This window comes from Tenrec ecaudatus, chromosome 14, assembly GCF_050624435.1.
Source record: "Tenrec ecaudatus isolate mTenEca1 chromosome 14, mTenEca1.hap1, whole genome shotgun sequence".
Lineage (NCBI taxonomy): Eukaryota > Metazoa > Chordata > Mammalia > Afrosoricida > Tenrecidae > Tenrec > Tenrec ecaudatus.
Genome location: NC_134543.1, coordinates 68,875,701 through 68,898,838, shown reverse-complemented (window position 1 = coordinate 68,898,838; position 23,138 = coordinate 68,875,701). Strand labels below are relative to the sequence as shown.

Genomic DNA, 23,138 nt, shown 5'->3' with positions numbered 1-23,138 from the left:
TCCTTCCTGGTGAGCTTTTTCCTTTTCCATGAGTTGCTTTGGTAAAAGCCAACTAAATATGGCAATTACACCTCAATAAAAATCATTATGCAGCATGTTGAAGGCTATTTGAAAAACAAACAATCTCACTGTGGGAAACTTGCTCTGAAAAACCATATTTCTTATAAAAATGTAGAATATCTACGATTTCAAGAACACCAAGAATCTATGAGCCATAAATAAATTAGAGTCCATGTAATTGAGCTATTACAAGGTGTCCTAATGGTGCGGTGCGCTGCTCTCTGAAAGGTTAGGGATTTCAACTCACCAGCAGCTCCTCAACAGAAAGAAGGAGAAAATGGGAGACTTGTGTAGATTCTAATTCACTAATGTAACAAATTAAAAAATTAAACAAAGACCGAGTTGTGATTTGGGCGAAAAGTTTACAGAGCAAATGGTTTTTTAAAATTAACGATCCATCTATGTTTGCTTTGTGACAATGATTAGAATCTTGGCAAAGTCGCAGCACTCCTGTTTGATTGTCTTCACTCCTCTTTGTTCCACATAAGGGGAGACCAAGAGGTGCACCTTCAAGGACCATTCAGAAGCTTTAAAGACCCGGCTAACTGCTCGCAAAGCAGGAGGCTGAGCATTTCCTTTACAGACAGCGCTATTCCAGTGGGTCTTGATGGCCTTTGCGACCAGGGTCCCGAGTTCCCAGACCACACAACTCATTAAAAGGTGTTGGTTATGGCTAAGAAGTTATCCCGGCTTTGTCCTCTGTGTGCGCAATGGTATTTATGAGTATATTTATAGCACGTACAAAACGTGTGTAAAATATCTTCTCTGGAAAGAACTAGAAGGCAAAGGACATTTATAGAGGTCTAAATACAGGCATGTACAGGTGTAACTATATTTATATATAATAGTAGGAAAATAGATCTATGTACTTATATCTATGTGTTAAGAATTAAAGTTGCAGATGGACTTTGGGCCTCGACTCAAGTACTCCCTCCACACAAGAGCACTTGGTTCTAATAATCCAACATTATGTGATGCTCAGCTTCCTGACACAGTCACTGAAGACAAAATGGGTGCACAGCAAATGTGGTGAAGAAAGCTGATGGTGCCTGGCTATCAAAAGATATAGTGCCTGGGGTCTTAAAGGCTCAAAGATAAACAAGTAGTCACCTAGCTGAGAAGCAAAAAAGGCTACATGGAAAAAGCACACCAGCCTCTGTGATCATAAGGTGTTGATGGGATCAGGTATCAGGCATCTAAGACCCAGCACAAATCAAACCAATGAATGGAGGGAGGATAGAGGGGCATGGAGTGGCGATCCAAAGTCCATTGTAAACAAATGGACATCCCCTTACAGAAGGGTCACAAGAAAGAGATGAGCCTGTCAGGATACAGTATGGCACCAATGAAATATACAATTTTCCTCTAGTTCTTTAATGCTTGCTCACCTCCACGATCATGACCTCAATTCTACCTTACAAATCAGACTAGACCAGAGCATGCATACTGCTACAGATAAGAGCCCCAAACACAGGGAATCCAGGATAGATAAACTCCTCAGGACCAACAATGAGAATAGAGATACCAGGAGAATAAGGGGAAGGTGGAGGAAGGAAGGGGGAGTCAATCACAAGGATCAACATATAACCTCCTCCCAGTGGGGACAAACAACAGAAAAATGGGTGAAGAGAGACAGAGGACATTTAAGATATGAAAATAATAATCTATAACTTATCAAGGGTTCATGAGGGAGGAAGGGTAGAGGAGGGAGGGGAAAAATGAGGAGCTGATACCAAGGGCTCAAGTAGAAAGAAAATACTTTGAAAATGATAATGGCAACACACATACAAATATGCGTGACACAATGGGTGAATGTATGGATGTGAATGTGATGAATGGGTGAATGTAAGAGCCCCTAATAAAGTATTTAATAGTAATAAAATATATATCCTCTGTCAAATCTATACAAAAGGCAGTTTCAATAAGTTGATTGGCAAAATGGAATGAAAAGATAATGCTTGGGTATTGTCACATTCAGCTCATTCTTGTTCAACGTGTCCATCTCTGTATCGACTCCAATGATCGCTCTGCAGGCTCGGCATGTAACAGCATGTGTCCAGCATCGCTGCCTGTAACTCCTGTGCTCCTTTCAGAATCACCCTTTGCTTTAGCCATTCCGTGGTCACCTCTCAGTGCACATTACCTCCATCAAGCTTTCATTTCTCCCACACTAGAAAAGAACTAGCATTGAAAACCTGAAGGTAATAGGACAGACAGGAGTGATGAACTAGAATTATGCTAACAGTCCACTTGAACGGAGTCTTTCTTCCTCCAGGCCACAGGTCTGTATGCCCAAGTTAGAAAAACATCTTTAAAAGAAAAATGTACTCTAAAAAATATACAGCCTCCATGAACAACTTTTCCATGATAGCCAGACCAGATAGTTTGTGGCTATCACTACTAAATATTGTGATCAAAGATTCTGGAGAACAAAATCTCAGATTCTCAAAGAATCCAGACAGTTTGGAACCATGGAGCCTGGAGGAAGCTCTGAAACAAATGCTCTGTGATAATCTGTAAACTTTAAATGGTAACCCTCCCTCTCCAAAAAAGTAAGCAGAAACAACAACAACAAATCAAACAGAATCGTTTTAACCGGGAAAAATATTCAAAATCCTCTTAAAAGGTTTTTATTCTATTTTTCCCCTAAGGCTATAAAATGCTCCTGCTCTGCATTAAAGTAACCGGCCACTCTTCATTTTATATTTTTACAAAATGTTTTTAGATATCTCTGGCTTTTGACTAACAACATGTCCAGATCTAAGGACACTGCAGAAAGTCAATTTGCTCTAGAAGCAATTATATATACAGTATAGGAAAGGCCAATTTTACTGTGCCAGGACCACACATACTGTATGTTTGTTATAATATTTGATACCAAAGCAGAAACATCAGATTCTTACTAAAACACACATGAAATGCAGAGCCTGCCTAAGGAACTCCCATCACCAATTTAGAGATATCTGTTACAGATTTAGAGAACTCAGTAAGGTTGACAATACTGTATTACAAGAAAGGCATGCTTTTATTGACTATACAATGTGCAATGGTTTCTATGATTATATGTATATGGGTGAAATGAACACAACATTGACCTCTTGCTATTAAAACTGGTATATTCTCAATATGACACTGAGGTACCACCTTGTCGGAAGAATCGAAGGAATTTTCTGGTCCTTCGTAATGCAGCATCTCCATCGGACAGCATTGGACTGCTAACCCCAAGGTCGGTGGTTCAAACCCACCTGCCACTTCCCTGGAGAAAGCTTTGTCTATCTGCTTCTAGCCCAGGAACCTGTACACAGGGCACTATGAGTTGGAATCCACTAGATGGTCATGGGATGGGGTGGGGTGGGATAGATCATTATCATTATTACAACAGGACTGAAGCGATGCGAGGTGGAATGATCGTCCTTGATTTATTTGGCATTAATTATTATGTCAGTAGGATGACTTTCATTATGTGTTTAGCATCTGCTTACAAAATGTCTCCACTCAGTGCCCAACGCAATAAATCAGAGAGGTGCGCTGTGCATTGTGAGTGTGTGTTTCAGCCAGCAGGTCATGGAACGGCATGCCAGCTTTCGGCTGGAGCCACCGCCGGGCAGTGACTCGCCAAAATGAGGAACACCACGGGCAAGAGGAGGCCACCGGCTCCATGTCCTCCAGGTTCTTCAGAAAGCACGGCGTTTCCCACTGGCCACATGCATGAGGATCTACCAGATTGCAAACATCCAGGGCATGCGCATTGTTCAGAAGGGAATGCCACACAAACGGTAAAACAGAAAAACCGATCACGTCTACGACGTGACCCAGCCGCTGGTACTGTGAACAAGCAAGTGAAGGGCGAGATCCACGCCATGAAAAGTCCTGTGCGCATGGAGCACACTAAGCACAGCTTCCTGAAGCACATGATGGAGAAGGAGCCCAAGAAGAAGGAACCATGGGAAAGGGCACCGAGTGCAGCTCAAGCGCCAGCCCCACCCCGCCCCGCCCCAGAGAGGCCTGAGTCCTGCAGACCTGGGGAAGGCACAGGAGCTGTTGGAGCCCATCCCCTTTGAGCTCCTGGTCTGCACTGTGCGAAATAACACTGCTCCTGGAGAGGGGAAAAAAGAACAGCCAGCCATGGGCTATTCCAAGAGCATACGAGGCTGCTAACCGCAAGTTCAGCAGTTTGAAACCACCGCCTCTCCGAGGGAAACGATGAGACTTTCTATTCCTATCAAGAGCTCTACTCTGAGAAACCCACAGGCGTAGTTCTACACAGCCTTATATGGTTGCTATGAATCACAACAGACTAAATGGCAGTGAGTTTGGTGTTTGGGTTATACACTACCATAAGGTGCTTGTAACACTTCAAGGAATATTCATTTTTTTCTAAAACACTTTAAAGATATAATAGTTATAACAGATAGTACTGGGATATAGATAGATTAAATTAATGAAACAGAACAGGAAACAGAAAAAGAGTAGAAAATCTTGATGATGTGTATGTGAAAATTTAATACATGAAAAAGGCATTTTGAATTAGTGGATGAAAGGTGGATTTTTCAACAACTGGTATTTAGATGCACTGCATAACATCCATTTGGGCAATATCCGATGGGCTATATATATTAATGGTGCCATAAGAGTTGTAAGAGATCAGAAACTCCAACTGGAGTATGAGTTGTAGTGCGCATGACTGGCTATATGGAGCACATCCGTTCTGTGCATGCAACATGTATGCTTTATGTCTCCAGTACACAAAATTATTTCACTGCCAGGCATATATAGTACAGTACATGTATGTAGCTCATAATACATATGTCTTGATCATTATAAAAATACTATGTTAGCAATATATTGGGAGGTTTGCAAGAGTTAAAGGCAACAGAGGCAAATGCTGTTACAGACACAATACTGCAATAATGGAGGCCTATGAGTAGATGCTTAGAAATGTTAGGTGAACAGGTGTGAGTGGGAGAGTGGGAGTGTACTCAAGAATATATACAGTTATCTACTTAGAGATATTTGACAGGGGATATTTGTGTATTTCTCTTTATTGTAAATATATATGTGAATGTGGTAAAGTATACAGGAGAAAAGGTTATTAATACTTTTTAGACATCACCAAACTCCTTGGGGAAATGAGTTGCTGGGCGTGGGGAATCAAGACCATAGGCTAAGAGGACACCAAAGTTAATGGCATAGCATAATTCACAAAGACAATGTTCTACCTCCTACTTTGGTGAGTAGCAACTAGGGTCCTAAGAGCTCATAAAAAACCATTGTCTTCGTCAGGAAGAAAGAAGAGTAATGAAAGTCATACAACACAGGAAACAATTGGTCCAATGGACTAGCGCATCATCCAAGCATCAGTCTCCACAACACAATCTTGAAAACAGAAGTACTAGATGGTGCCCAGCTATCACCACCAACTGCTCCAATCGGGACCCCACTGGAAAGTACTGGACTGAATGTCAGAGAAATATGGAACAAAAATTAAAATAATGAAGACACCAGGCTGGCTGGTCAGCAAGAGATAGGTGCGAGACTTTGGTCCTATGTCACCCTTCAGGGCTGGGACTGAACCCATGATGTGATAAAATAAGCCACCATTTAGGATCAAAAGAGAAGCATTCACCAAATGACAAAGTTCTGAGGATTAGGAAAGAAGGCGATACATGCACAGAAAACACAGGGGAAATGTGGAATAAGTAACGTATATTGGGGGAATTGCAATGGATGAGTTGAAACAAAATGTGTATGAATTAATGAATGTAAAACTGATGAATCACTCTATATATTACCTTAATTCACAATAAAAAGTTTAAAATAAATAAATAATAAAACAAAACAAAAACATTTATGTTACTGGCTTATTAATACTTTGTCGTTTCTATTGTTATTTCGACATGCACCTTCCCTAGTAACGAACAAAAAGCATGCTGTATAGTCACACGAGAAACCCTGCTGGCACTGCAAGCTAGGCCTTGGACTGCTCACCACAAAGTCAGTGGTTCAAACGCACAAATCACACTGTGGGAGACAGAGGAAGCTGTCTGCTCCCTTACAGAGACACAGTCTTGTGAGCTCTATAGGATTGCTATGAGTCAGGACTGCCTTAATGAGAGTGGATTTTCTTGATTTTAGTATAACAGTGTTGTTTCAACTCACAAATTTGGTATCGTGTGTGTAAATTGAGTTGTAGTGTTCCTGTTTAATTTTATTTCTAAAATAATATCATAAAGTATGTCTGGCTCCCACATGCCACAAAACCAGTGCTAGTGATGGCAGCAGCGAAAGGCACAGGGAAGCAACCCTTTGGAAGGGAGACAAAGGCCATTCGACAAAGGTGGACAGCGAGTGAGGGCTTGCAATTCAGGGACGTTCACAACCCCCCACAGCATTCTAATCCACAGAACTGAGTGTGGCCCTTAAGCAACGGGTGATTGTACTGGAGCATCACATTTAATTTCCACACACCAACAACCCAAACCAAACGTGTTGCTGTTGAGTAGATTCCAACACACAGCAAGCCTAGGGAAGAGGCAGAACTAGCGATTCCAGGATATGGAGAGGATCCCGGAGGACGCTTGGCTGAAATGCTCAGCTATAAACCCAAAGCCTGGCATTTCAGACGCACCAGCTGTTTGGTGGGAGAAAGAGGTGACCGTCTGTTTCCATAAAGAGTTATGGAATCCTTGCCTTGGAATCCCTAGAGACAGCTCTACTCTGTCCTACAGGGTCAACATAGTTTGCAGTTAGATTTGACAGCAATGTATTTGGTTTTTTTGAAACCTTAAGTAAACAAATTACCACACCATTCTCCTGGGAAGTGGCTGGTATGTGTTTGAACCGCCAACCTTCCACTTAGCAGACAAGCACTTAACCAAGTTGCCGTCATGGCTCTTTCCCGTATACCACACTACACCTTAAAGAATCTCAGCTGCATTAATGATGTAAATGTAAAATAACACCAGAAGAAATGTTTGTAGAGACTAACTGTACTGGCTATTATGATGACGATTATTGATTTTGTAATAATTAGTATATTCAACCAATCCTCCTGTGAAAACTATCCAAAGCAAATAGAATAATGTCCTTTGGAAAATTATGCTAAATGGAGTCTGTAATTGACTTTACATACTGCAAGCAAATTTAGCTTATGCAAGCAAAAGAGTGCATTTATCTGATCATCTAACACATAATTCGAATAACTAATGGGACCCATCCCTTTGGACACAGGTCTGTGTTGGGCTCCCATTCCTAAAATGAGGGAGGGTTAAGTGCAGAGAGCTACAGTTATAAGAAACCTGCAAATCCTTTATGCCTTAAATCTAGCTTTGCCCCCTAGTCGCTGAATTCACCCTTAGTGTCCTTTTGTGACCCTTTCAGAGGTGTACATATTCAGTTTTCAATTGTTTCATTAGATAAAACACAACAAAGGAGGGCAGTAATTAAAATAAAAAATTTTCCCCTACAAGACTAGGAAAACAAACCATTCAAATAAGAAGACATATTAAGATGGAAACCTTTGTGAGGAATTTCATTTAACTCTACCTCCAAAAGTAAAACAGCTATGAGTTTTCACTAATGTAAGATGAATTGTACACGCACCCCCCCCCCACTATAAACATACAGTCCATCTATAGAGAAGCATACATACCCTTCTGTTCGGAAAATCACTCGAAAACTGTCTCCTACGCTTTTGTAACGGTGGAGATCATTCTCGCCTCCCTGAATCTGGAACCTAGAAACAAAATCCAACAAACAAACCAGTAAAAATCCCAAGTTGAGGGTTTTGTCAAATGGTTTTCTCATTCATTTTTTCAGTGTTATAAAACAGTCTTTACAGATTAATCTATATTTCAATTTTTCTTATAATTTATATTGCTTTACTTGCCTTACATAATCTTTACCCTATTTCTATAGCTTTTAAAATTCAGATATTCACTGTATTTTAATAGAAGCTATAGAAATATAATTTTTCATCTGTTTCTTAGACAGGCAGATGCATCCTGAGGCATGCATCCTTTTTTTTTACCCTTTCTGAAAAGGACACACAGATGCCATAGATTGTTTTAATGTATAATTTAGAATTCTGAAGATACATATGAAACAAATATGTAGCTCCACTTCTTATCTTAACTAGTGTTGCTTGATGGTAATTTAATACAAAGGTTTAAAACACAGAGTAGCTAATATGGTCTAATTTTGATCCTCATAATGAATTTGGAATTCATTCTGGCAAAGAGCAGCCTGTTCTTAGAGTAAGCACCGAGTCATATTACAATCGAGCCTTTTCTCAACACGTCACAATGGAATCAGATTGGTGGTTGCAGCTAGTTCAGACTACCTGGATTTCCTCAGAAGCACAGTGTCATGCACATAGTTGAAACTAAAAAAAATCCCAAGCTTAATACCGTCAAGTCATTTGTAACACATAGCAACCCTATAGCACAGAGTACAATGGCACTTGTGGGTTTACAAGACTGTAGCTTTGTATAGGAGTCGAAAGCATCATCTTTCTCCCTTAAGCGGCTGGTGGTTTCAAACTGCTGACCTTGCAGCTGAACTAGTAACTAGTTTCAGTTAGGAGCTGAACTAGGACCTACTATGCCACCAGAGCTCCACTGTACATTGTTTGATATTTTTGACAAGTACAGTCCCACTCCGCTGCAACTCTATTCTCTGGTTCATTAGTCTACTGATTTACTTTTTGTGTTTGATGTCCTTTTCCCAATTCTCAGAGAAGGCCCTTCTTTCTTCTGTGTTTTCCTCCACAAATTTGCCAAGTATTTAAAAATTACTCTCCCTCAATCACCTCCAATATTATTTACTTAAAGATACTCTTCTCACGTTCTTAGCGAGATGATATGAACACAATGTTGGCCTATAGGAATGGCATATTTGATAGTTCTAGACACCGAGTTGTTATCCTGAAAACAGACCCACAGCGAAGAGGGGCTTTGGCGGAAGCAGTTGAATATAGTAAGGCGGTGACTGTGAGAACGCCAGTGAGGGGAGCTGAGGAAGAGCTGGGGTGTCTGAGCAGGAGAGCCTCTGCTCAGAGATGTGAGGTTGAGTCTTCCTGGAGAGTGCTTGGCACATACAACTTTCTAAGTAAAGATTTGTTGACTGAGTGGACGGTTTAGAATAAGATCATGGAGGGGTGAATACTTTAGCAGGCAACACAAAATAGTCCAGAGTCAAGCTAGTGATGTTACAGCTTGAATGGAAGCAACACAATGGAATGATAGAATCAGCTGTTGATTCGTCTTTGTTTTTGTGAAATCATTTTTTGGGGGGTGGTGTTGACACATTCATGCTCCCCCCTTGATTTTCAACAAGCAATATTCTGCATTTTCACCCATCATTGCCGAAGTTTAAAATATCATACATGTTTTCCTTCATGATGGTTTTATTCAACAAAACCGGCATTATCAGTTTTAGAATGCTAGTTTCTAGTCAAGAACTCTTATCTCTTCTGTTTCAAAGGCATGGAAACTATCAGAAGACCATGAGATAGTTATATAAGTAACTCACTTAAACTGGCACGTTTCTTTTTCTGGATCCAGAGGTGCATCTGGTGTGCATATAATCCCTTGCCTGAAGTCATAGTAAGGATCTTTTCCTGTGACCTAGAAACTGACTTGAAAATCAGGTACACCCACCAGCTTTGAGTATTTCTGGACTGCAACTTTGGGATGAGATAACTTGGTACATGGGGTATAAAGGAGTTAACACTAAACACAACCAACAAATCTATCATACAACAAATAACTTTGGAACATAGAGAAATGTCCAAAATACGACTTTGGTTCTAGTTCAAGTATTTTTTTTAATTTTCATATGCCTAACCTCTTTTCATTTCTGAGTATGAAAGTCATGCTAGTGTCTAATTGAAACACTGAGACTCTAACAATCATGTTAAGAAAATTATTTTTAAGGATTCATGTACATTATAAAAGGATTTCATGCTCAAGGATTTTTCTCATTATGTCTTGTAATAATCTTTCATTAAAATCATTTTCCTCAGTCAATGCACTTCTCCCAAACCATCAAATATATTTTTAAAATATTTTCCATATGCTATAAAATGCTAAGGTTAAAAAAAGAAAGAGTCCCAAAACACATCAGGGCATTATCTCACTCTCAAAAGTATGAAACAAATACGAGAAAAAATAATTAGTAGAGAGAAAATAACTCCCCAAATGTCAAGTAGCATCGCAGTGAGTTGCCCAGGTGTGCATCGGGGGAGCAATTACTGTTTGCTGTTGAGGGTCAGGAAGGGTTTCAGGAAGGAGAAGGGATTTGAGCTGGTCCTCGTGGGATTCAGAGGCAAAAGAGTAAGCTGGGAAAGAAGTGTTCCAGGTGGGGAAAGGATGGAAACAAAGGCCAGTGCAGGGAAAGCTGTCCTTTCACATGGGGCAAAAGAAGTAAGGGGGAAAAGATCTTCCAGAAGAGCCGTCTGGCCCACATTCCTTCAGGTCAGCTGTTTCAGACACCCTCTGGGCCTCCTGGGCTGGGCGGAGACCTGAGCTGGTTAGATGGGGGTACTTACGAGATAAAGTAAGCCAAACTGAGAGCATTCGACCTCTTTTTGCTCCTTAGCAGGCCCTGTCTGCCAAGTCAGCTAGGCCGTGTCACAATTCTGAGATTCTAGTTCACAGGTAAAATACTCCGTACCTCCTGGCAATTATTATATACATTTGCACAGTAGCCCATAATCCAGGATAAGATGTAGCTATGCCCCCCTCCCCCGGTCCTCCTGAGCTTCTCCAGTGCACCTGAAGGGGTGGTATCACCACTTGGAGAAACACTGCCCGAGTCCTAGAAGGGACTATGAAAGAGCCAAGAGCTAGACCAAAGCAAATGTGTGATAATAGTTAGATAGTATACAAGGGGCTTCAAAAAGTTCATGGGAAACATCATTATATTTCCATGTCAATTTTCCAAACGTTTTGAAGCCCCCGCTTAGCTTTGTCCCTCTTTTACTGCAGAGTTACAGGCATTTAACTTGGTCTTGAGGTCTGTATACTGCTCAGGTGGGTCTTCAGTCAGGTTCTGGACAGATGAGTATAATTAGTTCATCCACAACTAGTTACCTAACTTCACTATTAAAAGAACCCAATATTTCCAATGCCTTATTCATTCTATGGATAAAAGTTCTTGATGAGTTACTCTTAGGCACTCCACTATTTGGGGGAGTTACCGAAATAAATAAGATATAACTCTGCCTTTGAGAAGCTTGTAGATAGGTGAAGGGATGTGCATAGATATGATTACTATATACAAGAAACAGTGGTTAGGAAGAGGATTTCCGATGTCAGTCAGTGAGTTTACCTGGCACTAACCATTAATATCATTGTTATTGTGGGTGATCTCCTAACCCCCTAAGTGGGATTGGGCTGACAGGAACTAGTGTTCCCTAGAGCCATCGGAAGGAAGAGGAGAAACAAGGGAAGAGTAGCATTGGGCTAAATATCGGTGATTGCCTGTGTTCACCCATTTTAGAACAGGCAACAGGACAGCGAGTCTTCGATGGGCACTCCCTTGACGAAGCTGACTACCTGATGAGTACACTGCGGTAATTACACACATGCACGCAGCATCAAAATAACATGGCATGAGAATAATCCCAAGTGGAGCTGTATGAGCAATGTGAAAGGATGGGTAGGCATGGCAAAGGGTAATTCCTCAGTAAAGCCTCCCCGCCACTCTTTGCTTTGCAAAAGGAGCTGAAGGTCCCATGAAGCAAGCCAAGACAAGCACAGTCGCCTCTCCTGCTGCACATCTCACATGCACCATGTCAGCACTTCACACAGAAAGTACCTGCGGCATGTAGCTCCACCACACATGACTTATTCTGATCACGGAGTTATCAGTTCTTCTAAGGAATCGGTTTCAAGTTGCTGTAATTATAGTGCATTTTGGCCAATCATGCAAAGCAGCAATTTCCTTCTTCCTCTGCACTACATTCCAGCAACTGAGAAGGGTTCTCTTCTGGACTGGAGCTGTGCATCAGCATTTTCCAAGCTGCAGTTTGCGCTAACAAATTCTCTCTATGCTCAGAGAGACAATTTTCCAGTTACGTAATCCAACTCTTTGTAAAATTACAAAGGCAAAGCCACACTACTCTTGATTGTATTTAGAAGGAAAGGTCGGACCTTTCCATTGTCCTAATAAAAGCAGCTTAGACACATCTGGAATCTCCATCTGAGAAACTTCTTTTATTAGAATGAGAGTTTGCTGCCAAACTGGCAAAATGGACAATGGAGCAGCGTTCAAGAAGCAGTCACTGTCCAACACTGGTTCAGAATCAAACCTAAGGGATGAATGCAGCCTAAACCCCATGCTACACTGCACGGGAGCCAGCCAGCCAAGCCTCAGCAGTGCCCATGAACACCGCGCCACATACCCTAGATTACCTTGCACCATAAATATTAAGCGAGTTACCATGGTAACCATTGGGGCAAGGAAGGCCGTCTCAAAGTCCACAGACAAATGCACAAGCATGTGCACATTTTAAAGCCAGAGAGTGTTCTCACTCCTAAAGGTTTTCCTCTAACCTTGTCAAGAACCATGGCTATAGCACTTCTCGGCTTGAATTGTTCGGTTTGCCCAGTTACCAGCTTTTGAAGGACTCCATGGTTGATTTTCAGTACAGGTAGCCCTCCCAATTCTAGAATTCAACTGCTCTGAGCACTTCTCAGCTCCGAGCCGTACGAAAGCTAGTTCTATGGAAAGAAAAATGCTGTGCTGCCTTAGGAACCTTTGGATGAGGTTTATGAAAATTCCTGAATCTTCAATTTCTGAAATCCTTTTATGTCCAACATAATTTTATATGTGCCCTCTTCTTTTATTCTTAAAAAATACAGATGAGATCTCTTCTGGGGAGTGGAGGCTTCAGGAAGCTCTGGTGGTGCAGTGGCTAAGCACTGAGCCACTAACACCCACCAGTGCTCTGTGGGACAAAGAAAAGGCTGCTCCGTCTAAGCAGTGGTTCTCAACCTTCCTAATGCCATGACCCATACAGTTCCTCATGTTGTGGTGACTCCCCAATCATAAAATTATTTTCATTGTTACTTCATAACTGTAATTTTGCTACTGTTATGAATTGGGCGACCTCTGTGAAAAGGTCATTCAACCCCCAAAGGGGTCGTGACCCACAGGTTGAGAACTGCTGATCTAAAGCCTTGGGAACCTTCTGAGGCAGTTCGACTGGATGGCACTTGATGTATATCATTTATGGGTGTGTGCATACGCAATGGTAAGTAAAAATCCATTGCTGCTAAATCATAGAAACCTTTTATTAAATGAAAATATCAAAATACAAAGCTATTTTCCCCCCGAATCACCCTCCTCCACCTACCTCTACACACCTTGAAGATGTTTCCCTAAAGAATTCTGTGCTCTTAGATTGACGCCATTTCAAAACAGAAGTTTTCACACCCTCGAGGGACTCAGAGCATGCTCTTTGAGCTCTGGGAACAAAACAAGTCGGAAGGGGCAAGGTAAAGACTGGAGCGTGGATGGGCTAAGTTTCTGACCAAATCTATCTTCGGAAAGCCCTTGCCACCCTTGAAGAACGACAGATGCATTGCCATCATGAAAATTTGCTCAGTGAAATTTTCCTGGCCTTTTTCTCATCAATACAGCTTTCAATTTTCGTAAGACTTCTTCATTATAAGCCTCTGGATTGGCCTGGTTCCTTTGAAAGAAAACAATCTATCACAAGTTCTCCCTTGGAATCCCCGAAAAACCAGTCGTTGTAAACTTCTAAGCCGATCTCTGTCATCGACTGCAGAGATATGTTTAAACATGTTTTGAATAAACCCATGCTTATATGAACTCTGACCCTGGTAGCTATACTCTTGTTCTCCTATACGCGTGTATGTGCATATAGAGAAAACAGCTAGCTCTTTGCATACAAAAGGCATGGGAATAGGTGATGATACATGTTGAACTGCGTTTGCATAGCACACAATCTGCTTTTTCATGAGATCATGTGATTATCTGAGGTGTTTTGAGGAAAGGCACTGATGGCGAAAAGGTGAGGGGGAAGCAAAAGATATTCCAATCTGTCCCTTTGGCATTACCATCAAATCCTAGGACCCAGGATAGAAATCGACTTCCCCTGCCATATGCCTTTGCCTAGGACCTGGGTGAAGTCTGTTTCTGACATCATGCCTCGATCATTCCCTGGTTCAATAGTGCACTTCTGTTCTCTTCTACTTTCTTTCCACTCGGCCCCCTCTCTGGAAAGCATTCGTGTCAAGCATCTATCTTTACTGGGACTTCATTTAAGGAGTGCTGGGAGTTTAGCGGCTTACAAGTGAGGCTACCACTTGCAAAGTCAGCAGTTTGACTCCTCTGGGGGCTCTGAGGGCGAAAGATGAGGCAGTTCTACTCTTTCCTGTAGGGTCGTTGTGAGTTGGAATCAACTCAATGACAGTGCGTTTGGGTTTGGTTTGGTGACAATTTGAGGTGTTGTCTCTCAAATATTTACCTGCAGTTAAAGGGATTTCAGCTCTCTAAGAGGAGGTGGGAAGGTTTGCTTAAGCTTGAGATACAGAAATCCCTTACCATGAAAGAAAGCCCTGAGTGGCATTTTCCCCTGGATGACATGTTATGCCAACACAATGCACTCAGCTATACAATAATTATATCTTCATGGTAAAGGAGGCAAAGCACTTTGGGGACCTGAGATGCAGACAAGGAGCCACCAGTTATAATTCCAGTGTTGCCACCAATTCATAGTGTAAATAGGTGAGATTAATAATCTAATCCTGTTCTGCCTTTCGCGTCAGCAGTTAAATGGGACAGCAGACACTAGAAGACAATTTGATGTTGGAAAGAGAGCAACAAACAGACCAATAATTTGAGTTTGTCGGCCATCGAGAGGGCATGCATTTTGTTTATTTAAGAGGGGTCTGGATGGTCCTAAGGAGAATTGTGCGCTGATGATACGCGGGGATGGAGCTAATGGAACTCCCTGTGAGGTTATAGTGAATGTGTTATGGATAAAGCTTACTAGCAGTTACAAGAATGTTATATGGGGTCCTTAATAAACACTTAAGAAACTCACTAATGAACCAGAGATTAACAGACTAAAGGTTTGCAATTGCAGAACATATTAGAAGGATAACTGTAAGAAGATGGAATAAAGATTTTAATTCACTGTAATTAGCTACCTCACCAAAATATGATATTGCTCATACAGAGTATGTTTGCTTTCTTACTGGTTGGCTGAGCATGGCCAAAGTAAGACTTAACACGCAAAGGCATGTTAGAGGTTTTGAAATTTAGGCAAACACTTCCCTCAGTACTTTGGGAAAAGGCCCTAGAAAGGGCCTTTTTAAGAAAAAGTCCATGGATGCTTATTTCCCGTACTCTGGAAACCCCCTCCCAAGAGAAGACGAGTCACCTTCCCACAGAAAGGACAACCCCTGAAGGAAGCAGGACAAGGCGTCTGCCTCTGGCATCCTGCAACAAGACCATACTCATTGACTGTGGTGCGGCCATCAGGAAGCTGACTTTGAAGGGGTTGTGCCTGCAGTTTTCTTTAGCAAGTGCTGGGGGAAAGCTTTACTGTAACCTTTCTCTGAATACACGATTCATATACGCTCTAATGAATATGTATGCCATAAGTATACATACACAAATGAACACACACAAAGTTTTTTTGTTCCACTTTTAAGTCCTTTAAACAGTGAGTGGGTTATGAGTTGAGCTGCTAACCTTCGGGTCAGTGGTTCAAATCCACGAGCTGCTCGGTGCCTCAGAAAGACGAGGCTGTCTCCTCTGGTCAAGTTTAAACTTTCCAACACCCGCAGGAGCACTTCTATTCTGTCCTGAAGAATTGCTATGGGTCAGAGTCAACCTGATGGCAGCGGGCTATTTTGATGTGTGTGTGGCTATGGATGGTAATTTGTTATATATATAAAAAAAGAGTCACCTATGCATAGTTTTTCTTCTAGTTAAACCTAAAAACAAGCCACCTATACCGCGTTCACACCGAGTGCAGGAGTCCACACAGGCGCTGGCTGAGTATGGTTTATAGTTACTCTCTAGAGCAGTGGTTCTCAACCTTCCTGATGCCGCAGCCCCTTCATACAGTTCCTCATGTGATGGTGGTCCCCAACCATAACATTATGTTCATTGCTACTTCATCACTGTCATTTTGCTACTGTTGTGAATACGGTGACCCCTGTGAAAGGGTCGTTCGACCCCCAAAGGGGTCACGCCCCACAGGTTGAGAACCCCTGCTCTAGAGACAGTAACTTAGATCCTCACCTGTGTGAGGGGTATGTTTGTTTGGGGGACCTACGATGAATAACATTTCTGCCCATTAGACAGGTGCTAGCACTGAGCTATAAAGCAAGGCAGAATACAAGTGTTCAATAAACAATTCTTGGTTTCCCTGCGATTGAAACATTGCCGACTGGGCTCACATTTGAGTGCGGGTACCTACTAACATTCTATATGAAGGCCATCAAGTCCCCAGGGTCAAGGGCTTTGGCTCTACTCTCAACAGTGATCAATGACACGAATGCTCCACAGCCCTTCCAATACTTCCTTGGCTGCTCATCAAAGTATTCTAAAAATTTAAGGGCAAGTATGAGACTTTTCCAGATTGCTGCTTAGTCATTTCCCTGAGGTAGTTTCTTTCGAAAAGAAATAGAAACTTGGGAAACCTGGGGAAAATGAATGTGTCTCATTTTCATATCCCCGGGTCCGCGTGCCTTTAATAGGTATAGGCGGGATGACCTAGACTTGGGCTTAGCCTTTACACTATTGTAAAGAAGACCACTAACATTCTCGTTGTTGTTTTAAACAGTGTCTAAGCAGAAGGACAAGGTACCCTGGAGTGCTCTGTCAGCCTGGATAAATACAACAGTTACAGTAACAAAATCTTGGCAAGGCTACAAAAGCTCAGGAATCTTTGGTGCTGTGTATAATTTAGAACACGATTTTGAACAAAGCCTCAAAAATATTATCTCTCTGAAATATAAGTTCAACCCAGATACCCTGATTATACTTTTAAGTAATTTCCTGTGATTCTAGACACATCTAATTGCAGTCTCCCCCAAGCCAAGATTCAAAAGTCTGATATTCTGTGGTTGTACATTTTATAATTCACACTTCAATAGTACGTTTAAATATCCTACAAATGGCTCACCACCTTGCCAACCACAAATTTTATGACACTAAAAGTTTACTTATGCGTCCCTTGTTGATGTGATAAAATACATCTAGTGTTGTTTGGCTCACACAATCACAAGACATGGTGCTTTCAGTACTTTGAGTCTGTGTAAAATTTGACATTGCAAAATGAGAGTTCGTTCTCTCACCTGGCACAAATTCTTCCAGCTGTTTATACTACTTCTGGGAATAATAGTGACAGTAACTAAGTGTGCTGAAAGTAGAATTCTAAAATTTATTTTAATGACAGTATGCTGGTTAATGAGTCATAGGTAAGTGGCCATTAGATATTACAACAAAAATCCAATAATGTTATACCACAAGTAATAAAATAGGCCAATTGACATAGATCTATAATTAAAATGCTCTAAGAATGAACTCAAACCAAAGCTCGACTAACTTTCAAACACTTTGCTTTGTAAAATACATCACACATTACACGACTAGGTTTAATGATATTATGGTGCTATTGCTCTTTAAATATATTTATGAGTACATATATACATATATTTTGACTCATTATTCAATGCCAATAAATTCACCTCACATCCTGATGCAGCCTACCTATATTCTCTCAAACGTACTACTCACAGAGGGTAGCCATAACAATTGGTGAAGCCAGTTTGTACTTGGGACATGATAGGAGAATGAATCCCAGGCTACAAAGAAAACCTAATGTACCAAGGACATGAGAATAAACAGGGCTACATGAACATAAAAAAATATGAGTATAGTCCTCAAAAGTTTCATAGTTCCCCCACATTCTCAGAATAGTTTAAAATTTTGAACCCTTCCCCACAAAAAAAAAGTTATTCTTTTTCTTTCTCTGATCCTCCCTTCTATTTCTTTGTTCCTGTGAATTCTGCTACCTCTTACCAGTAGATTTTACTGCTTGGCGTCTGAGGATCACACAAAACCATTCTTACCTGCTGAACCTCAGTTCACTGTTCAGGATGAGATTCAAGGTGTTGGTTTCTAGCCTCAAGAGAGAGGTGCAGAACAGGCCATTCAAACCCAATCAAATCTGCCAGCACCCTCTAACTGGCCCAAGGAACCGAGCCACATCATAGAAACTGTGAATTCACTGAAGAATAAGAGTCAGGACCCCCGTGAGGGAGAATGCTAGAGAATACAGCATCTCCGAAGAGTTAATACACGGGTCCATCTTAGTTTAACGGTTAAAAGTGCCTATTTTGTGGTTTACTTAGCACCGATAGGGATGATTTTCCAGAATATCAATGAAAGAAAAAAGTAAAAAGAATGGGTGGTTTCTTTGCATTCATCAACTAATGCTTATGATCAAAAGAAATGTGAAGAATGGAGATAATAAACTTGGCTGAAAGGAAGAAAACATGCTTATGTTTATCGTAACTCAGGAAATTGTCGAGGGAACTTTTTATTTTTATACCGAGATTGACCTCAGACGTTGCCAAGATATGAACTGGTTATCAGTTCCAAGTTAGGATACAGTTTTCAAAGGCATTTCTTAGGTGGACAGAACCCCCAAATGACCAAGAAATGGAAATACCACTACCTATTTGTGTATCACTTTTAACTTTGTGTGAGTTTACACATACATGATCTCCTCTCAGGATATTGCTTTGCTTTAGTTTCCCTGTATTTGTAGGTCTGAAAACCACCGGCAAGTATTTAAAAAGGGGTGGAAGAGTACCAGTTCAGCGCTAGAAAGGCATCAAGCGTGGAGTAGCTTCTCCTGAAGTCTCTCAATTGTCCTGTACATTAGTGAGTGACCGGTACACTCCTTTCTTTGTGCACAATGCTACTTGCATGTCACACAATAGACTTAGAGGTCTATCCCTGGAAGCCTAAAGAAATCATTTCTGCTGGAGAGGCTTTCAGAGATGCTAAGTCTACTTGTTTTATTTCACCCCTCACTGGCAAGCCAATGACCTGTGGATAGAAATATTACGTGTGTGTTTGTGGGTGTGTGGGGTGGACACCTTTGCAGAAGGATTTAGGTATAGTCATGTTTGAAGAAGGAAACCCCGATGGCATGGCGGGTTACAAATTGGGCTGGTGAGTTCAAGGTCAACAGTTTGAAACCACCAGTCACTCCATGGGAGAAAGAGGAGGCTTTCTACTCCTGCAAGGAGCTCTGAAGATGGAGCGGTTATATTTTGGGCTGCGAGCTACCAGCAGCTCCGAGGGAGATACACTGGGCTTTCTACTCCTGTAATCAGTCACGGTCTCTGAAGCCCACAGGCGGTTGTGTGGGCCAGTATTGGCTTGATGGCAGCTAGAAAAATGTATAGTATTGGAAACAGGGAACTACCCCTGCCATCCGATAGGGTCGCTCTGAGCTGCAGTCAACGGGATGGCAGTGAGTAAGCCATGTTTGAATAGCCAAGGATTTACAGGATACATTTCAGTCATCTCATTCTAGCCAACTGGATTGACTTGGGGTCAGGAGGATAAGCAGATCTTTCCATATTTAGCAGTGGTTCCAGGGAGTTGGTTCCTTTCCGAATGTTGAAGCGCCTACTATGTGCCTGGGGAGCATTCTCAAGGCCAATCTCAACTTTTGAGCGCTGGATATTTGTTACTTTTTTCTCCTCTCTCTCAACTAAATCAACTAATGCTGTTAATATTGGTTTTCCATTATGTCATGAACCCAAGCTCAAAAGAGCCCCAGTGGAAGGGTGCGGTTTCATCATTCTCATCAAATAGCACGCTAAAATGAATTAAACATCACTTAGAATCCTGGCAACAGAAAAGATACATGAATTATTCCCACCCAGGTGCAAGGCTAGCTTGTTCACAGAACTGTACTAGGAAACTCGGCTCCACTAATTAACCAAACACTTAATAAAAGACGACTCACATATTTTCGGCAGTATTACAAAGTGGATGCTTGGGAAGGTAGCAATGCCCTGCAAGTCGGTTCAAGTAATTTCATTTTATAAAATGCCGCTCTACCAGCTGATCTAAATGCTGCCAAGTCGCAGTTTTTATGCCAATGTGACTGCATCTTAAAACACAATGACCTTTTAAAAAAGTAAATCTTTGCTTTACAAACTAAGACTCAATAGCGAAGTATCTTGGGTCGCCTAGTCCCCTGGAAGGCTAAAGATGAATCACAAGCCATTGGTTCTAGCTTTGGCCACTAAAACCCCCTCAGTCCCATTCTCTGTTATCGTTTCATGACATTGCGTTGACTTCAATTCTTAGGGAGTGACCCCAGGCGCTCCTGAGCAGAACTGCATCACAGGGATTTGTTGGCTGGAATCTTTTATTTGCTTTTTCAGTGTGGCTTGGGTGAGAGTTTAGAGAGCAAATTGGTTTTCCAGTCCACGTTTTTTACATTGCTGGCTTGTGACATTCGTTGCAGTTCCTTCAACGCAACAGCACGCTTCTCATTTCCTCTCTGGGTTTCCCATATCCACGCTTCCTTCTTCTCTGCCCCACCGCACCCCACGCCCCAGCCTCTGACCTTGACCTTTTTAAAAACCCTGCCTTTTGGGTCCTGTGCAGCTAATTGCTCTGGAGAGGACATTTCTCATCCATGGGTGTTATTGTTCATTTTACAGGTCTGTCTGTTATCTGGCTAACAGGTGATCTCTGGGGGTGGGCCCGGTTCCAGGTTGGCAGGATGTCTAAGGAACCAGTGTTGAGGGTTCCACCAGTCTCTATCAGGCCAGTAAGTCTGGTCTTTTTTATGCTTTTTGAATTTTGTTCCACATCCTCCCCCCCACCCCTCTCATTCTGTCCAGGACCAGAGCCAGTCATGATCAGAGCAGTTGGTAATGGTAGCTGGGCACTATCTAGTTCTTCTAGTCTCTGGATAGAGGAGGCTGTGGTTTGTGCATCTTGGCAATAATCTTGTGGAAACAGATTGCCAGACCTTCACTTCTGTGATGACACCAGATGAGTTTGAACAGTCAACCCTTTGGCTACAAGTTGAGCTCAGACTGGGGATTCTATATCCTCTCATTTTGGAATCCTTGACGGTAAAATGGTTAAGTGCTTGACTGAAAACTGAAAGGATAGTGGTTCAACCACATCAGCAGTTCTGCAGAAGAAAAGACTGGCAACCTGTTCCCATAAAGGTTACAGCCTAGGGAACTCTGTGGGATACTTCTACTCTATCCTGCAGGGTTGTTCTGAGTCCAAATCAATGTTCAGACACAAGAAGAATCATCAAGAAATATAAGTGCAAGTTTAAAGTTAGATATTTGGAGTTTCATTCTTTCTCTTGACAAGCAACACCTTATTACTGAACATCAAGAAGCAAAAAATATCCACAAAAACAGTTCATTTTACATATAATTCAAATCAACTACCATTGATTGGCTTTGGACTCTGTAACGGTGTTAAAGATTCTGTTTAACTAAGACAATGACTTATTGCAGATATTTGTATGCTACTTCGGGTACAGTAATGTCGTGTGAAACCATGCATGACAGAGAGTCTTATCTCGATGGTCTTATTTTTGCTTGCCTCCTGGAACAGTTCACATGAGACTGAATATAGCACAGCGCCTGGGTGGAATGGGGAGTCATCCATATGAGTGTGGATTATCCTCCTGTGCTATCAGACTTAGCAGGTCTGGGCCCAGGCTGTACCAATGAACGCACAGCACGTTCCCGGTTCTTTGTGTGCTCTGCAGAGTTTGGTTCTAGCTTCTCCTTTATTGTTAGGTGGAGGACGACTACTTCTTGTGCTGCTGTCTCCTTTCCTACCACTCTTTTTCTCCTATAATCCTTCAGCGTCCTTTAATTCACCATGGAAAACCAGAAGTGGGCTACACACCAGATATCCCAGATAGGTCATGGCTTACATGAGGGCCCGGGGAACCCTTCCACGAGTACAACCCATGACTGCTGCCTTTGCAGCATCTATTTCGGCTGTTCAGAGACCATTTTCCATGCGTTTCCTTTCTCAGATCTGTGCCAGAAAGTTGCGATCAAAGGCCTCTGGCTGAGGTTGAACTTTCCTTCAGAACCGGCTGTCCTGTGATGAGAGGAGGGTCAGATAGCCTCCATTATCCTCGAGCAGGAGAGAGAGTTCAAAAGAATTGCTATTAGGGTTCTAGTCATGTATGTACAGGTTTCTGAAAAATAAACAAACCCAAAACCATCCTACTTAAACATATCTCTTCAGTCAGTGAATCTCTACAGACGAGTTCTCTCAGTAATGTACTTATTTTGAGTCTCAATAAAGTGCCTTAAAAGAAAGAAAGAAAGCAAGAAAGAAAGCAAGCAAGCAAGCAAGAAAGCAAGCAAGCAAGCAAGCAAGCAAGCAAGCAAGAAAGAAAGAAAGAAAGAAAGAAAGAAAGAAAGAAAGAAAGAAAGAAAGAAAGAAAAAAGAAAGAAAAGATCCAATAAAGACAATGGCTTCTTAGAGGATCTGTTGGGTCAGTAAAATCCAAAGTAAATCGGTCAGGTCAGAAGGTGATGGTAAGTGTTTCTCTGGATTCCCGAGGACCGCGACTGAGTTTTCTCAAAGGATATGAGACAACCACAGGGCTATGGGAGTTTTTAACCAGAAACTACCTTGGTGAGGAAACACTGCGTAGAGGATTTTCGCCCTCTCATGACAACGCACTTGCTCGTTTTTTGAAAGGTAGCAAGGACTGTCCTGGGAGATCTTCATTGGGAAACAGCACCCCAGCCACGCCCCAGCTCTGATCCTGCTCAGTCACACTCCTCGTTGTCCAAACTCAAAGAACATTGAAAGGGAACAAAATACGAGTCCTTGGAGCAGCAGTTCTCAACCTGTGGGTCGCGACCCTTTTGGAGGTGGAACGACCCTTTCACAGGGTCACTCGATTCATAATAGTAGTAAAATTACAGTGATGAAATAGCAATAAAAATAATTTTATGGTTGGGGGTCACCACCACATGAGGAGTTGTACGAAAGGGTTG

General features: G+C 41.8%; 1 protein-coding gene across 1 annotated transcript in view; it reads right to left on the bottom strand.

The window, feature by feature from the left end:
- The window catches only part of SLC25A21 (solute carrier family 25 member 21), a 584,085-nt gene that overhangs the window by 186,464 nt on the left and 374,483 nt on the right, over nt 1-23,138 (bottom strand). Inside the window, exon 3 of the mRNA XM_075530895.1 lies at nt 7,712-7,795. Within this exon, the coding sequence (XP_075387010.1) occupies nt 7,712-7,795 (84 nt within the window). The remainder of the gene's footprint in view (nt 1-7,711; nt 7,796-23,138) is intronic.